Source organism: Ceratosolen solmsi, unplaced genomic scaffold (assembly GCF_000503995.2).
Source record: "Ceratosolen solmsi marchali unplaced genomic scaffold, CerSol_1.0 scaffold47, whole genome shotgun sequence".
Taxonomy (NCBI): domain Eukaryota; kingdom Metazoa; phylum Arthropoda; class Insecta; order Hymenoptera; family Agaonidae; genus Ceratosolen; species Ceratosolen solmsi.
The window spans coordinates 8,321,399-8,340,710 of NW_011948419.1; the positions used below are offsets into that span (position 1 = coordinate 8,321,399).

A 19,312-nucleotide genomic window follows, 5' to 3' on the forward strand; every position below is an offset into this window, starting at 1 on the left:
ATTTGAGATAAATCGAGCTATTTCAATAGGAAAGTTGATAACAAATAATGAAAACAAAATAATCATCAAAGAATATATGTATAAAGATATATAATGGAAATTTCAAGTATTCCTGGTTTTGCCGATGAAAAAACCGAAATACAATTCAATGGAGTAAGTTTTTTCAATTATATTTTTTTCATTGTAATTATTGAATATTTATTTGATCGCATATTATTAATTAGTATTAGATAACTTATTTTCCAATAAACTCATTTATATTATGTAATCATTTTATTTGTTAAAAAATAATAATCGTTATTTTGATAATATATCTCAAATAATTATCTGGTAACATTAGTAGTTAAATCTTGCAACTTCAATTAATTTTTTCTTAATACTTGTTTTTCTATAATGTAAATTAACTAAAGATTTTTTGTTTTTATTAAATTATAAATACTAGTATTTTTAATGTTCTAGTTTTGGGATTGGTTAGTAACATATAATGACATTTTTGCATTATGGCAAGCACAGCCAAGTTTTATTTATTTACAGTCATTGATTATTATTGGCAATTTAATTACTTTATTTCATGGTAATTATATATACATATTTATTTATTTAATTTCTTAAATAATTATATTATTTACTATATTTAATGTTATTCCAAAACATACTTGAAATTTTATGATAACTGACATACCAAATTATTACATGCTATTCGAAATGTTTTTAAATTTTAATTACAGCATTAAAAAATGGAGGCCGATTTATACAATTATGGATTGGAATTATAATACATGGCTTAGTCATAGAAACAATTTCTTATAATCTTCCAAATATTGATAACTTTTGGCATGCTCAATCACCAATTATCTTTCTTGGTCGGCGGCTACCGTTATACATTATATTAATATGTAAATTTCTTTTATATTGAATTATTTATTATTTATGAGTAGCGTTTAGACAATATAATTAATTGATTAAAACTTGTTTACAGATGTTGTTTTTGTTTATCCTGCAGTAATTGCTGTTGATAGACTAAAATTACCAAGATGGAGCGAACCTTTCGCAGCTGGTCTTGTCGTTGTTTTAATTGATTACCCATATGATGTAATGGGTGTGAGATTAATGCATTGGACTTGGCATGACACGGATCCTAATATTTTAGATAGACATTATTATGTACCATGGAATTCCTTTTACTTTCATGCATCATTTACTGCCAGCTTTACTTTTTGGTTTCATTTTTCACGATTCATTGTGTTTGGAAAAACTAAAAAATGGAACTTTACTGGATTGTAATTAATATTCCATTTTATATTATTTGAAGAATATATTTAAAATTAAATTAATGCAGCAATATTAACTTTTTAGCTATCTCAAGGAATTTGGATGTACACTGATTGCTGCAGTTTTAGGCATGCCCGGAGGTGTTCTCTTATTTATTTTACTTTATCATCCTTTACATGATGTTTTTAAAATTCATTCAGAAATTACCCTTTTTTTACTTTTTTCAATATTTTTGAGTATTATATGGCTTAGTTTTCCAAAGATAATAAACACAACTTATATAAGCACTACAAAGAAAACTACTAATTGTGTAATGTTATTCTATATATTCTGCTACTACATATTTTTCATTGGTAAGTTTCAAACATTGAAAGTAATTTTAAAATATTTTAGATTCAAATTTTTAATTTTAGGATTAGCTATATTTATTGATCCTGCTTCTGAAATATCTATTGGATGGCATGAACCAATCGGTCCATGTTATGAGAATTCTTCAATGCTGAATGCTTTAGGTCAAACATTATATAAAAGAAAATATCTGTGCCTAACAGATAATGATGAATCCTATTTTGGATGGTCTTGTTTATCAAATGGAATACCTCCCAAGAATGGAGCAAGATGGTACACAATTTGTGGTGCTCCATTTATTAATCGAGTAGAATATATTATTATTTTGTTAACAAGTTCAATTTTTGGCTGTAGTTTTTTCTTTAAAACATTATATTCTAACAATATTACTAACAGAAAATGTAATTATGATAATAATTCATTGATTCAAAAAAAGAACAAATTTAAATCTAATTAAATAATTAAAATAATATAATTTGTGCATGGTCACACTCAAATAAACTATATTTTGTTTTGTTTTTTAATCTTCTATAAAGTAATTTATTATGTATTTGAAATTACTATTACTACTACTATTATAGAAATTCCAACCACAAATATAGAAGTTAACCACAACCACATGTAAGAGTTTTTATTATCATTAGTTTGTTCTTTATTGTAATTGTAATGACGATCTTTACCTCTCTGTTTAGGTTTAAATTTTTTTTTAAACATCTCAATTTCTTTTTGATTTTTTAATTCTTCTTCTTTTCGTTTTTTTTCTTGTTCCATTTTTTGAATCTGTACTAATTCTTCTTTTATTTTATGACAAACGTTATCACAATTTACAATAGCTTGTCTAGCACGTACTGAAATACATGAAAAATCTTTCTTTATCCGTTTACATTCACAAAATATTTTGACTTTTTTATTACAAAATTCAGATTTTTGACATGGTCCTGCATGGCAATCGTCGATACATCGATGACCACAAGGATACTGAAATCAAATGTAAATTAATAATCATAAATTAAATCTAGTAAAAAATTGAAACAAAAATTTTATAACAAATGAAATGGATATACTAAATGTAACTAAGAAAATAAAATAATATAATTGGAATCATAATAAAATTTACATTTTGGGGGCATTGATTTCCACACACTAAAAGTTTATTGTGCTTTTCAGAAGTAATAGAAGTAAGTTGAGCACAGCGTACATAAAGAATGTTAATACCGCAATGACAAGGAACTTTTACAAGTTCTGTACATGGTTCACAGGGAGCAGGATGACAAAATTTTAGACAATCATGTATACATCCTTTTGGTCTTGAAAAGGCACATGGCTTTTCACATACCATACATTTATTTTCATCATTATTAGTATCATTTAATAATTCAAGTTTGTGGCAAAGTTTTTCACACGTGTGGTTTGTACACGATAATAATTGACCACACTGTCTAATACAAGAGGCTGAAACAGCCTTGTAACAAGGCTGTGAAAGTGTTTCATGTCCTCCTAAACATGTAATCATAATAGATATTTCACAAGGAGGACATAGAAAAGATTTATATTCCCATTTTTCTTTTTGATTTTCCCATGGTCCAACTGGTTTAGAAATTTCATTTGGCTTAGTTTTTGTCCAAACTTTAGTATGACAAATTGCTGGACAAGCATGATTGCATCTTTTATGAAGTAATCCACAAACTTTATGACATGGTGGACAAACACCTTGATGACATTTATGTGACTCTCTTTTAGGATGATGACAAATTGGTGGTATCTTACACATTTTATTGCAATTTGGAGGTTTGATTTTTTTCACTGTTCCACAGGGAATCATAATTTTATTATTGCCACAACGACATTGAATAACAATAGTACGAGAACATGGATAACATGGTCCTCTATGACACAGAGCAGAACACTTATGCTTACGACAATTCAATGTATTATCACATATCTTTTCACAAATATTAAAATTATTTTGTAATAGACAATCACAACATTTTTTATTACATAGATGAATACCACAAAGTCTCATTTGTGGACATTTTTTATTACAATGAAATTTTTTAATACAAGGAAGTTCTTTACTAAAACTTTTACATCGGCAAGTTTTTGTTATAACTTCTAAACATTGTCCACACCCTTCTGTGTGGCATCTCATATTGCAATAGTGAGCTCCACAATCTAATAATTTTCCACAAGTATCTCCACATGTTGGTACTTGCTGTTGTTTACATGATATATCATATTTTTTTTTACCACATGGACATGTTCTATTTCGTTCTAATGGACATGTATTACAATCTCCAGGTTTATGACAAAACTCTTTGCATATATGAATATTGCATGAAAAGTCTCTTCCACACATTTTATCGCACAACCACAAAGAATCATTACATCTTCTAAATTCAGATTTACTTTTGCAATTACATGCACTAAAGACCTTTTCTGAACAAGGTGAGCAGAAACCAGAATGGCACTTTTCTGTACATCTATGCTCACAAGCTATATACTCCTTATTACAAATTTTACCACAGCTCCATTCTTTAGCATTACACCTTCTAGGATAAGGTGCTTGTTTTCCACAATAACATGCAACTGACACCATTTTTGGACATGGAGGGCAAGAACCTGGATGGCATAAAAGCATGCATCTGTGACTACATTTTGGTTGTAAAAATTTTTTACACATATTTCCACAAGAATGGGGAATTGACCATGGTTGATAAGATGGATCTTCAATTTTTCCACAAAAACATACATATCTTTGTGGTATTTGGTCTTGTTGATATTCTGTTCTACATTTTGGACTAGAAAAAACATTAAATTACAATAAAATTAATTTATATTCTTAAAAAGCTATTTCATACTTTATTTTACAGATAAATAATTTATAATTTTATAAATTCTAACAAAACAAAATATTTAATGAAATACTTTTATTATAATAAAAAAATAAAGATTTTACATAAGTCTTATAGAACATACCATCCCCAAACAGGTGTGATACCTTTTTCATGTTTATAATTTAAGCTATCTTTCGCCCAATGTTGAATGCAAGATAAATGTAAAAACGCATAACATTTGATACAACTCCAAATCTATAAAAATAATTATATTGTTATTTTTAAGATAAAATTATTCAAACTTTAATGTTTTAAATAGTATATGCATACTGCATCATTTTTTTTTACTGAAGAAATACAAATTAAACAAACTGCTCCACCAGACTGAAAAGTTTCTGTTAAATAGGACAATGTTTTTTTAACATTACCACCTTCATATTGATAATCAAATAAAACTTTTTCAACAGCTGTTTCTAATACTTCCTCATTTTCATTCTCACTACTTGAAGATTCAATAACATTTGTTTCCAAATGTTTTTTTTATAGATTCTTGATTTTGTACTTGAGCTTTTTTAAACTTTTTCATGATGTAATATACTTAAAAATAATTAGTGTATTTAAGAAATTCGTAATTAAAATTAAATTTTGATATTTCTAAATTATTTTGTCCATCAATAATATAGGTAATATAAAAATTATGTAAAGATTTTTTTTTAAGTTTAAAGCAATGTATGTTAAAAAAAGTAATACTAAATAATATTATGTTAAACTAAACATAAAATTTCTTAAATAAACATACAATAAATTTTAATTGAATGACAAAAATATAAAAAACGGTATATTAAACAAAAATGAAGAACTAATATAATATAAAATACTGTGTATTTTTACCGGTGTATGTATCTTAATCCAATAATAAACTACGCATTTATACACCATAATTTAAAAGTTGAAGTGTCAGTATATGAAGCAATGTATGTATTCACAGAACAATTAAGGTTATATCTCTTAGCAGTTAGATTTCAGGCACATGTTAAAATTACAATGTATATCACTCTAAACATTCGAAAACGTTACAATCACTTTTACAAATAGAAAAACTTGTTTTATTTTTTTTTTAGTTTATATCAATAAAATTAATAGAAATAATGTATTTACCATAGAATTAAGTATAAAAGTTATGAAAACAAGGTGATAATTTATAATTTAAAAAGGTAATGATTGTTTTAACTATTAAATCTTAATACTTTTTAATATACATATATAAATCAAATTTTTACAGAGTACCAGATCAAGAAATTATTTAATTCCAAACAAATTATATTAAGTTTTGTACGATTGAAGACAAATTATGCTTCTATTAATTTTATTTAAATATTTTTATAGACTTTTTTTGACTAAAAATTCTTTAAAAATAAGAAATTCTACAGTATAAACATGATTAATGCAACAAATTGGAAAAAAAATTTGTACGAAAATTATGGATTGCCAGATAATTATACAGATGTTTCTTTTTTAGAAGAATTACGTAAAAATATCAAACCTCATTCAGTAACTGTAAAAGAAGCTATTAATCTTGGTGCAAGTATTTCAATACAATTTAGTATTGTTATTCTGTTTGTTATTGTATTTATTTGGCTAAATAATGACTGGGCAACACCAAATACAATTTTTATTATTAGTACCATTTTAACAATAATTGGCTATCTAAAGTATATTCTGAAAAGTTGTAAAATGTTAGAACGAGTATCAAAAGATTTACGTACAGTATTAATTTTTTTAGCTTTCGGATATATTTTATCACCAGTATTAAAAACATTAACAGAAACTATAAGTACAGATACAATTTATGCAATGACAATTTTTATGTTTTTAATTCATTTGATTTTTAGTAAATATGGTTCAACTAATGTTTCTCTTTCCGAGTCTTTATCAATAACATCATCTATTTTTGGTTCATTAATGTTAACTTCACGATTATCTACACCATCACATGCTTTTTCTTTACTTACTGTAGCAGTTCAGTGTTTTGTTTTATTGCCATTTTTATTATCCAAACTTCATAATAAAATTTTTATATCTAATATTTTGGCATTTGGCACTTTATATTTGCTTTGCAATATATCAGCAACATTGTCATATGTTTTTGTTTCAATGTTAATTCTTGTACATTTTATTTGTCCACTTTGGTATATAAAGTGTCAAAGATATAAAGAAAATATATATGGTCCATGGGATGAAGCAGTGGTTGATTAAAATTAAAACTACAGTGAAAAGTACATGATAAAGTGCATATAATTTACATTTACTGTATATGCAATTTAAGTTATCAAAACATTATTCATATACTGTAAATGCAATCTAAGTCAACAAAATAGAAGTAATTGATATTAAAAATTGACATTGATTACTAGTCTATTGTAATATAAAGTTACCATTGTGTACTATTATTATTAATTTTAGTATAAAAAATGATTGTTATAATTATAAAATAAATTTTTTATATTTCCATTTTTTTTTATTTATTAATTATATAAAATATGCTAAAAGAAGCATCAATGCATAGTTATGGTTTAATATAATTTTTTAAAAAATATTTATTAAATGGAAGGATAACAATACATTATTTAATTAATTTATACAATATATATACATAGTTTATTTGACAATAATAAATTGTAAAAGTCGCTTGATTCTTCTAACAAGTGCTTCAATGAAACCTTGTTCCACTGTTGTATATTCACTGTGTGTTTCTAAGAGTCTTGTAACAAAGCTATCTGTAAAAACAGATACCAATCCAGTTTTTAATTCAGGAAGTAATTCATTTAATTTTCTCCATTCTAATGTACTATCATCAAAGTTAATAGAAGATACTAAAATAAAGTGTAATTTTATAAAACTAATATCTTATCAACTTAATAATATTTAAAATATGTAAGAGATATTTACAATGACTTTTCGATTGAGCCAATGCCTGCATAGCATAAAAATCTAAATGACTCCATAGTATATATAAACTATGTTCAATGATCAATGACGCATATTTCATATTCTGATGTTTCATCTTTTCGTGTCGATATATACGTTGTTCAATAATTATTCTTTGTTTACCTATATCTAATTCAATTTCTTCTTCTGTAAGAAACTGAAAGATAAATATATAAATATATATATTGTATTATGTTACAGACTTTTTAATTTATTCTTCAAATAAAATATAACTAATAATATTATTAATATGTCATAAATATTCTTATTTGTTTCTCTACCTGTTTTATAAATAAATTATTCAATTGCTAAATTTTATTTGAGAAAAAATAGAATTTCAATATTTTAATTTAGTCTTAAAATTGATTATAATGGCTTGTTCTTACAAATATATATGTATTTTTGTTAAAATGTTAGTTATTTTTTATTTTAATGTAATCATATAGTTATGTAATAATTATAAATTGAAATTTTTTTTACATAAATATAAAATGTATTATTTAACTATTTCAATTGGGTATCAATTAGATATAGTATTTTCATGATCATTTTTTAAATGAAATGTAAAAATGCTTATACTTTTTTCATATCAGATGAGCTCATTTCTTTAACACAAATAGACCTTTTTTGTGACAGCAAATATTGCAGTGAATTCGTTGCAGATACTAAATGTTCAACAATAACACCTAAGTGCATTCCATTGGAGGCTTCTCTCATTCTAATATCACGATTATCAGGTTTTTCTGATAAATAAGGCTCAAATAGAACGTGTCTTAATTTTTGATTCATATGACTGTGCTGCATTTGGTTTCTAACATAAAGTAATATATTTGCACCAATTTGTACACAAGAAAAATTTTGTTGATCTGAATCTCCTTTAGGTAATGGTTGAAACTTTGGTAACAATGCTAACATAAGCTTTTGTAATCTGTAAAGATGAGCTCTTAATTCCCTTATTCCAGTACTATCTCCTAAAGTACATTCACCTATTTCTGATTTTTCTACTTCTTCATCAACCAATTTATACATATCTTCAAATAATTAGCATTGTTATTATGGTATTTATTAAAATAAAATAAAATAAAACAAAAACTATTAATCAGACTTACCAATATTGGCAGATCGAGCAATTACTCCTGTTAAACAAGCAACTTCATTCATAAACAGTACATTTGAATTTGGCAAAATATTTCTTAGTATCATCTCTACTGTATCTCTATGACTTTGTAAAAATCCACAAATTTGTATGGCACATGACTGATTTTCTGTACCAAGAGTAGTTAGTAATGCATCACATAGATAAAGCATTGGTAAAAAAATTTGCTGATATCTTTGACCAATAGATGGTAAGAAAGAAGGATCAGTTCCATTAAAACTATCATTAACATCAGGATGTTGATCAATAACTGACATACTTGAAAGACAAGATAAAATCTTATTTTCTAAAAGACTTTCGGCGCCCATTCTAGTTGAAGCCATTCGAGTAAACATCGCTATTTTTGCTTCATACAAATAGAGAAGTCTTAAAGTTCGAGGATTTAATTGAAGCATACATCGAAGCAGATTATCTGATTCAAGTAAGCTATCGATCATGTGTTTTAAATAACCTTGACTTGAAAGATAAATAATCCATGAATTATCACAATCTAGTTCAAGAATTTTATTTAAACAAGAAAGTCCAAGCATTTTACAAACATCATGCCCACTTGAACAACTATGACATATAATATCCATTAATTTATCACCAAAACTATTTATTACTTGAATAGTAGCATAACGATGTGAGCGTTCTTGCATTGGCAATGTTCTATGTATAGAATTATCTAACTGATTGACAAATGTTGTACTCATACCATTAGATTCTCCTGGTTTTTCTGATCCAACAACACAAAGAAAATATAAAAGTGCTCCGTAAAGATGGGTACGAACTTTCTGAGAAGAAGCCTCAGAATTAATGATCCATTGCAAAATATGATTCAAAATTATTTTCATCATTGTTGTATTTGTAGGTGAAGAAGGTAGTAACTCATCATCAGATTGCAATGCAAAACTAACACGTAAATTTACAAGAAGTATTAAAACTGTTCCGGAAACCAATGTTTTTATTTCATTTAGTGCTTCACATGAAGTCATTTTTTGCAATAAGTCGTGAGAAAGGTTTAAAAGAAAATTTTGTCTTTGTGCTGCAGGAAGTTGTTGATTTGTTGCTATAGAAAAAAGTATTTCAGTGGTTTGACACCATCCTTCTACAAATTTAACTGTTGCATATGATAGAGTTTTAGTTTGATTTCTTTTTAAAGCATATGTTAAAATTGATTGTAGTTCTTGTTGCATTAACTTTCTTTGAGTAGTAGTCGCATTTCCTTGTGTCACAGAGAGTTCTTCTGTAATAAGCAAATGCAACTTTTTTATATCTATCAATTGTGGTCCATCGGAAAGAGCTACCGGTATACTGCAACGACCAAAAACCATTTCAACTTGTGAAGGATCAAAATATTCCCATGATTTTGGAGATTCTAATTGTAATTGAAAGTCTATATAATGTAATAAATCCATAAGTAACTTTTGTGAAGGTACCACTTGATCTCTGTCTTGTCCTAAATTACCTAAAAGAAGGACAAATTATATATTAAATTAATTAGAATGTAAAAATGTTTCTTTTAAGTATATAAACACTAACATCTTAGTATTCATATTATTTTGTTTTTAAATTAGTATGTAAATAATCAATTAAAATTATATTAAATATTTTGAAGTTTTTATTATAAAATAACAATAGAAAATTGACATAAATTATTCAAAAGTTTTTTACTCAATTTTATTTACCAATAAGTCTTTGAATTAAAGAATTTTGGAGGCTTCCACTTCCAATGCGTAATTCTATCGCTGCAATTTTAAGCAACCATGACATGCAAGTTAAGTCAGTAGCTCTGTTTGTTCCTTGAAATGGTAATTTTGATAAATGTCGTTGAATAAAGTCTTGATTAGTAGCAGTTCGAAGAAATCGTAAGACTGGTATGGATGTTTTGGTATTTGATGTAAGCGAATGAAGAAACCAATAACATGCTTCTGTTATTTTATCTCTTCCTCTTTCTAGCGATAATTCTAAAATCCCTAAAATAGAGTGTAAACATGTTCGTGGATAGCCAAGAATTCCTGGTTGTTGAATAACAGTTTTTCTTATATCCTTTGTAATTTCAAATCCTAATAAATAATGAGCTAAATTTGGAGATGGTCGTATGATACTCTGCATCATCAACAACAGAATTCTGTCTTTACAGTGTCCTGATTGCTGTTTATTTCGTTCGCCTTCTTCTTCATTCTCATTACCAGTGTCTTCCATGTCTAGGCATTCAACAAAACCATGTCTGATGTTGATTGTAAGAGATGGTGTGGATGTAAATGTTGAAAGTAATTCTGAATCAGCACCAGGTTCATTAGATACAGAGTGAATTACACCAACAGCAACATATGCGTGTCTTCGTAGCCAATTGTTGTACAAAATGTATTTTGCAACATTAATCATATGATCAGGCTTACCCGTACGATGATTTACACCCAACAAAAGTCTAGATAATCCAGTGGAGATTTTGTTTGAGGATGAAAGGCCCAGTTGCAGCATATATAGATGTTGAGTTTTTAAACAGTGTTCTAAAATTTCCAGACAATACAAAGTACTCTCTTCAAGATACTTTTTACCAGGAAATGAGTCATAAGTATCCAAATAGTTACATCCTTCATCAAGAATATAAAGAATTATTCGTAGTAATTCAGTATTTGAATGAAGTTGGGTCATCAAATGATAACCAGGTGATGCATTGACCATGGTTGATTCCCCTCCTTGAAGTTCTACTTTACATCCAACAAAATCTTCAATAGTTAACTCATACTGCTTAAGTAGTTTAAAAAGTATTTTTAAACAAGCATTAGCTACATCCCACTTTTCACTTGGATTTTTGTAAGAGCGCGTATTAAATCGAAGAAAAACAGTATTAATGATAAAATGTAAATATGGATCAAATCCTGGATTTCTTTGACCAACACCAAGTAATCGAAGAGTAGGAAAATCTGTCAAAACATCTAATAATTCTAACATGGCTCGAGTTAACGGATATTCTTCATTTCGAGATTCGATTTCTTCTAATTCAGTTTGAACGCCTCTAGGCTGGTAACTGCTTGTTGTCGGAATTGTTGTAATGATTTGAGCAGCTTCCAAATTTTGCCAAACAGTAGATGAACTTTCGGGAGATTTAGCAAGAGCTGCCAAAGTTTTTACCAAAACTCCTTTTAAAGGAATTGGCATGGCGCAGCTTACTAAGCCTATAAGTGACTGCAAAACTTTCCAACCAGGATGGTCACATAAAGCTATTCTAGACATTTCATCATATTTTGCTACAACTTGTACCACTTGAAGTACAGCTTCTAAGCCTTTAACTTCATTCGGTGTTATACCTTTTGGATGACCGCGCTGTCGATATACAGTATCTTGCGTTGGTGGTAACTCTTGTCGTAAATTATAATAATATCGATTTAATGAATTGAAAAAATGATCCCAAGAAATTGTTGTTGAACCAGTTGATCCTAAATATTGATTAAGGTATTACAATTTATTTAAACTATTAAATAATAAAATTATTGAATTAATTTTTGAAGGGCACTATGAATCATTTAACTTACCATTGGGTTTTAAAAAATTAAAGGACTGTCTAGCTGCTTGAGTCGATGAAGCAAGGGAAGCAATCATGTTTAAATAAGGAACAAATAATCCAGCTGGAAGAATTTCACCAGCTAAACGTATAAATTTAAATAATGCAACTTGTCTTGATGGTAAACGATTAACATGAATAGAATTTGGTACATGTGATGGTTCAGAATGTTGACACCAGTAGTCCATTGCTAAATTTAAATTTAATGGATCATACCCATATAATTCAGCTATCATAAGCATTAAAAATTTAAAATGATTATCTAAATTTACTGGAGGCTCAATTCCTTCTTGTTGATAAGCTTGTATTAAACGCATAGATTCATCGGCTCTACTTCTAAGTTCTTTGATCTTCAGTGGCATTAATAAAATGAAATCTGATATTAAAGTATGAAAATAGCGAACATAAAATTCTTCATAATGCAAGCATTCACTTTTAAAAAGTACATCAGCTGCAAAGTGAAAAGCTTTACTCGATAAAGCAGCTTCGACTAATATTTCATCTTGGTTTGTTATATTTTGTCCTGGGCACAAATTAGGTGCTGATTTAATTGTTGTAACAGCTATTGCAAGAACAAATTGAACAAAACCTCTTAAACCTGTGCTTTCCCAAACAATGTTGGATGTTACCAATTTCTGGACAACTTCTTCAAAAACACCTCTTTCTGCTATTATACACATAGAGCGAACAATTTCTGTAAAACCAAATATAAATAATTAAATTAAATAACTCTTTTTTTTTCAATTTTTACCTTCGCCATCTTCTCGACTATGTAGAGGACTCAGATTAATTGAATTTAGAAAAGCCATTATAAGAGCTAATGTGACTTTATCAGGATTGCCCTTGCCAACTTCAGACTCTGGTCGACGCTTTTGCAACAATGATAAAAGCCTAAACATTACTGTACTTGGCAAGCTAGACTGAGCTGACCACATATAGAGAATATCTGATAAATCTTGCCTAGTATCATTAAATAACTTCATAACCATGTAATGATGTTTTGCACCACCAAGTGCTCTATTTTGTTGCAAAAGATCTTGTTCCTATAGTATAAAAAATAAATATATTTCTAGAAAATTTTTTTTTATGTAAGAAGATAAAACGAAATTATTTATTATTAACAAATATTTAAATTAGATACTAAAAGTACATTTTACAATTCTTATATTTAATTAAATTAAATTCTATATTGCATATACAAAAACATAATAAAATACATCATTATTATATTAATAGATCAAGTTTAGCAGAATGAGAAAAATTTTAATATTATTTACTATTATTTTAATATTATTAAATTAATAAAAGTTGTGAATGATTTGGCTAAATAATGATAATAATCAACCTTAGTTGGATCCATTTCTTCAAGCAAATATAATATTCTATCTAATAACCCATCTTGTTGCATTTTATTAGTATATTCTGTTATTTGCTTTGTTAAAGTCATTGGTATATCTAGCATCCAACTATGTCCTACTCTAGCCTGTACTAAAGTTCTTAATGTTGATGTAAGAGCTTTTCTTCCATCATAATATAATAAAATAGCTGTTAAACCTCTTGTTAATCCTGGATGATGAGGCATTTGTAATTGAGCAGTGTATAATAAATCAAGAGCCATAAATTCATTTAAATCATACATATCACTTATAATCAGAGTTTCATCAATTAATTCTTTTGTAAGCAACTGATGCCCTAATCCAGGTGAAGTTATACCTTGCGAATCACCTTTTAAAATTTCTTCTCTACTTTTATTATTCTTTGGCTAAAAATAAAATTAAAAAGTATTAGTTATTCAATTAATAATTAATTCACAAACATACTCACTGGATTTTTTAATAGAGTCAAGAAATTTTGTCGATGATTACGAAGCGTTTCTGTGAATTCATGAAATTGTGGATCTAATGTACTTGGCGATGATGTGACATAACGTTCAACAAGACTTTGTAATTCTTTATAAGGAGTCCACATATCTTCTGTATTACTTTTTTCTAACATAAAATAGTTGACACAAAAAGTGATCAATTGTATCGGTATATGTATTTAAATTAAGCGTTTTCTTATTTAATTCTCATAAGGATTCAATGAACTACCAATAGGTTATAATGACTATTGTGAAAATAATTGAAAGAATGGAATGACTACTTACCGCCAGTCATTTTTATAAACTATTAATAAATTAATTACAATAAAACTTAATAATTATTATTTATTCAAAGTAAAATTATTGTTTTAAAATTTATATTTCACGTAGCGTCACAAAAATCTACACATTATAGCCGGCCGGGTGAATACTAAGTTTTAAAGAACTAATACAAACGATACGATTAATCCGCTTAAAGTTGACCTATTAGTTTAACAAAAAATTTAAATAAAATAAAAAGTTCGAATTCAAATAATCAAATATAAAATCCTATTTATAACTTAAAACTTTTTGTTATAAATACGTGAAAAAATAAAAATCAAATATATATTTTTATTACTAATAAAAATTTATTGTAAATTACTATATACTCTTAAATATTCATAAAACTATTAATATAATTGGCAATAATTATACGAAAATAATATTATAAATAAGATTTTTTGATAACTAAAGAAAACGTCAATTATTATTAGACAATATTAAAAAAAAATTAAAAATATAAATATATTTAAATAATTATTTATAATAAATTTCCAATTTGTATTAAAAAAAAATTATATTTTTGTACTATTCACTACTGAAATACTTAAACCGTTCAAATTTTTAATATAATTTATGCTTCTACTCTAGTTTATATTCGTTGATTAAAATTAATGGCGGGAACAGAACATTTGGTAAATAATATATGCAATAAATATTCATACATTTAATTAAAATTAATTGCTTCTATATATATTTATTATACATTACAAAATATGTATGATTTTAAAGAAATAAATTTTATTTTCATTAATAAAGATATTCTAATTGGATATATTTCATTACATTTAACACTTCACGAATTTCATATATATTTATACATTACAATAAAATGCGTATATATAACAAAATAAGCATGAATATTTTATGATTCTGATGTACATTACATTATGCAAATATTTGGTAGGTATTATATTATGAAATTAATTTATTTATGTATATATCAAATTTTATAATATAATTTATCATAATGATTGAATATTGAAGAAGTAATGTAATATATATATATATATATATATATATATATTGACTTATGACGAATAATCAACTTTTTCATATTTAATTTGTCATTCGATTTCAAGTTACAAAAGTTTTTATTGATACAAATTATTTCACTATGTTATTTTTACTTATATAGTTGTAATTTATATTGATATGCTCTTGTTATGTTACAATAAACAAGATGTACAAGAAATATTCTATCATCTAAATTAATAATAATGGTAATTAATTAAGTGAATGAATCTATCTACTTTTTTACATATATATTATTAATACTTAAGAACTTTGTGAATTAAACATTTTTAGTACACCATTTTAATGATTTCTATATTATATTATTACTATATTATTATATTATACTATATTATTATATATACTATCTTATTGAATCTATTAGTTGGGAAATTAAACACATATTTCAATGCAATTTTTATTAATAAATCCTGAAGTTTCAAATGTGTAGATATTCATGATACTTACTTTTGCATTGTTAAAGTTTACTTTATATAAAAAATTAATTCTATATTATAAAAAATAAATATATTGTTATTTTTTAACGAATTTCTTATTATTAAAGCCAATTAAGATTAATAACAATGAAATAATCATTTATTTAAAAACCAAATTTTGTTTTCTTAAGAAACTATTTGACTGTAGTTAACTAATTTGAATAACATTAACAGTCAATAAAGAATATATAAAGACTAGAAGAATTTTAATTTAAATAAATTCTCACACAATTATTTTGTAGATTCTATTTTGTATTATAATTCTATTTATATGAATTGTGTGAATATATATATATTACATATATAATACAATGAAAGTCTAAACATTACCAATTACTTTTCACTTAATGGATAAGTATTATTTTATTTATTATTATTTAAAATGAATTATAAGATATTTTTAAATAATTACACTATATTCATTAAATTAAATGTAAAAATTTTTAATTATTTCAACAACTTTTCGTTGCGATTATAATTGTTACTACTGAAAAGTAAATATTTATTTCAGGATATCTAATTACAGTTTGAGAATATATTAATTTATAAAATTAGTTAAGCATACATTCTTTTTTATACTTAAATAATTGTATCGATAAGATTCTATATGTATTATTTGCGATGATTTGTCAATTAAATAAGTGTAATGACACTGGAGATGAAGTAATAATTAAGTTAGTATTTGAAATTAAATATTTATTCAATTTTCGTAAAAAAATTCATACAAATTTCCGTCTAAAAATTTATTATTAGAAATGTATTATGTTACAATTATAAGCGAAATAATGTTTGTATAATATAGTAAAAACATGTTTCTACATATAAAAAATATATTTTAAAACTCTTTATTCTTAAAATCATTGAATCAAATTAAGTAAAACGATAAATTGATATTAAAAGTAAAAGATTATTTTTAAAGCAATACATCGTTTTTGTAATTTAATTTCTTTCATGTTTACGTTATTGTTTCTTTCATTTTATGTCTTACGTATGCTTTAAAAATACATATAAACTTGAACATTTTTATAAATTGTAATTATAAATAATTTTAAGAACTACTATAAATTATAAATTATATACAAGATTTCTTAGATTTCAAACAAATATAAGTTTACATTATCTATAAAAAAAATCTTAATGAAATATTAATTTAATTTTTACAATAGAAAATACAAATATAATCAAAAGTAAAAAACAAAATAATATTATATACATAAACATTAGTTTTGTAATTTCAGAAGTTGATACAATAAAATTCTGAAGAATTAATTTATTTAAAAACCAATTATGCGATTAATGTTACATCCATATTTCCCGCTAGTGTATAGTCAGATAATTATTCTTTTACCTCAAAATGGATAGTTTATAGCTCTGTTTAAAATTCAGTAGTCTTCGCACGAGTATATTAAATGTTAATTTTTACAAACATTTCGTATTGAAGCACGTGCAACCTATTGTTTACTATTGTAAGGTAAAGCAAATTAAAAATAATAAAACTTTGGATTCGATTTAAAATTTTATTTATTCAAATTAATTTAATTACATTTAAAAAATATATATATGTTTAAACAAAGGATGGCTACATATGCAAAACATCTTAAGATAGATGGTAATTATATTAAATATATGCTATTGTTTATAGATTTTAATGTAAAATTTTCAATTTAAACCAGCATTTGAAATATTTCTTATTTATAAATTTAATTACTTTATAACTAATGTTATTAATTTGTTCATTCAGAATCAGAAGTTACAAGTGTATCACGTAGCGGTCGTGTATGTAAAAAGTCATCTAAACTAATGTATTTCGACTCCACTAAGTGTAATATTGGTAACAAAAAAAAAAATCTTTCAAAACGCTATAAAAAAATTAAGCAATCTCAAAATACAGAAAATGTTGATATACCATATGAAAGCCAGATTTCAGAAGATAGTTCTATTATTTCTAAATCTCAAAAACGATGTTCAAACACACTTAAGAAAATTTCTGCAACAAATCAATCGATTGAAAAAAAAATAAAATTTGATATAAATTATGAAGTGTCACAATCAAGTAATTATGAAACAGAATCAGATTCAATTCCAAGTAACAATGGTTTACAAACTCCAGATTATACAAGTTATGATGAAGATAGTCTATATTCTGATGAAGAATTAGTAATTTCTAAATTAATAGCACCAGCAACAGAGCCTAAGAAACTTGTTTATCCTAATTTAATGGTTGAAACTAGAATTAATTCCATTAATGAGGTGATAAAAGTATTTATAAATGAATTTATTAAAAAAATTATTCTTTATTATGGTATAAATTTATTGTACATGATATATAATTTATAATAATTATATTTTTTATTAAATAGTAATATTGCATTAGTATAACATATTAAGTCAGTATAGTATAAACAATTCTTTGAAGAATATAAAGTATTGAAAATGAACAAATAAATTTAATTATAGCAATATTAATTTTTTCTTTTTTAGGATTCTGTTTATACTGGATATAAACTGTGGTCAACCGAGATGAAAAAAGAAATACTTAAAAAATTTCCAAATATGGGTTAAAAAGATTATTTTATTTAAAATAATATTTATATTATAGTGTGTATTACATTTTTCTTATATTTTATAGATATTACAATTATGACAATACGTTTGGGTGAAATGTGGACTAAAATGTCGGTTAGTGATAGAAATAATTGGCACAATCAAGCTCAACATTTAACAGAAAAATTTGAATTATTTCAGAATAAAATTATTATAGGTAATACACATTAATAATCTTGTCAATAGGTATATAAATAAGATATGATATATTTAATAATTTACAGATCATGAAAGACAGGATTGGTTAAAATCATGTAATAATAATGAAGTTAAAAATTTTCAGATGAAACAGTCTCATAATGAAATAAGATTAAGAAATATTCAGTTGCAACCTATTGATGTTGCTGCTTATCTTAAATTATTAGCTGAAAGTCTTATATTAATTGGTACTCGTCTAAAACAGTATGATAAATCTGTTATAATGTCAGATTGTATAACTGTCCTTTTGGATTCACTGTTATGTGCTATGGCTAGTTTAATATGTCTTTCACAGCAAATGTCAATTATAAAAATAAATAATTTTACTACATTTTTGAGAACATTAGAAAATATTGCATACATAATGCCTGGTTTGTAATAAAATAGTATTTATTACATAATTAATTTTCTTGTTTGTAATGTTACATTGTTCTGTTATTTGATATAAAACTGATTGAATTTTGATTATGTTATATATTTTAAAGATTTTCTTTAAAAATATATGTTCTACCTTTTCAGATTTTTATATCTACTAAATAATTTAATAGTTGGATTTAATTCAAATAATATTTCTAATTCCAATATATTTTACTCACTGTTTATATATATCACTGCACTATTTATATAAATTTACAAATTTTTTTCAAAGCTTGAATTCTAAAAGCAATT

General features: G+C 25.3%; 5 protein-coding genes across 5 annotated transcripts; 3 read left to right on the forward strand and 2 right to left on the reverse strand.

The window, feature by feature from the left end:
• The first annotated feature begins 1 nt into the window (after nt 1).
• Nucleotides 2–2,245, forward strand: LOC105360836 (uncharacterized). The gene is made up of 7 exons (XM_011497835.1): nt 2–153; nt 460–574; nt 729–896; nt 980–1,280; nt 1,357–1,625; nt 1,686–2,036; nt 2,202–2,245. Exons 1-7 carry the CDS (start codon nt 94–96, stop codon nt 2,243–2,245), a joined length of 1,308 nt encoding a protein of 435 aa, XP_011496137.1. The 5' UTR covers nt 2–93.
• A 47-nt stretch (nt 2,246–2,292) lies between these two features.
• On the reverse strand, nt 2,293–5,040 carry LOC105360837 (NF-X1-type zinc finger protein NFXL1; the record flags this gene model as incomplete). Its single annotated transcript, XM_011497836.1, is given in 5 exon segments — nt 2,293–2,598; nt 2,738–4,418; nt 4,597–4,709; nt 4,785–4,994; nt 4,996–5,040. Coding segments are annotated over 5 exon segments (2,355 nt in total), but the record flags the coding sequence as incomplete, so codon positions are not given.
• A 784-nt stretch (nt 5,041–5,824) lies between these two features.
• PIG-C (phosphatidylinositol glycan anchor biosynthesis class C) lies at nt 5,825–6,840 on the forward strand. Its single transcript, XM_011497639.1, has one exon. It carries the CDS (start codon nt 5,892–5,894, stop codon nt 6,708–6,710), a length of 819 nt encoding a protein of 272 aa, XP_011495941.1. The 5' UTR covers nt 5,825–5,891; the 3' UTR covers nt 6,711–6,840.
• A 233-nt stretch (nt 6,841–7,073) lies between these two features.
• Nucleotides 7,074–14,326, reverse strand: Nup205 (nuclear pore complex protein Nup205). Its single transcript, XM_011497640.1, has 10 exons — nt 14,295–14,326; nt 13,973–14,136; nt 13,494–13,910; nt 12,900–13,191; nt 12,120–12,842; nt 10,269–12,023; nt 8,552–10,048; nt 8,022–8,473; nt 7,404–7,599; nt 7,074–7,327 (listed from the first exon to the last, which is right to left on the reverse strand). Exons 1-10 carry the CDS (start codon nt 14,302–14,304, stop codon nt 7,113–7,115), a joined length of 5,721 nt encoding a protein of 1,906 aa, XP_011495942.1. The 5' UTR covers nt 14,305–14,326; the 3' UTR covers nt 7,074–7,112.
• Nucleotides 14,327–17,394: 3,068 nt separating this feature from the next.
• LOC105360674 (HMG box-containing protein 4-like) lies at nt 17,395–19,022 on the forward strand. Its single transcript, XM_011497641.1, has 5 exons — nt 17,395–17,450; nt 17,583–18,091; nt 18,323–18,398; nt 18,471–18,602; nt 18,670–19,022. The coding sequence occupies exons 1-5, from the start codon at nt 17,402–17,404 to the stop codon at nt 19,020–19,022; spliced, it is 1,119 nt and encodes a 372-aa protein (XP_011495943.1). The 5' UTR covers nt 17,395–17,401.
• The last annotated feature ends 290 nt before the right edge of the window (nt 19,023–19,312 follow it).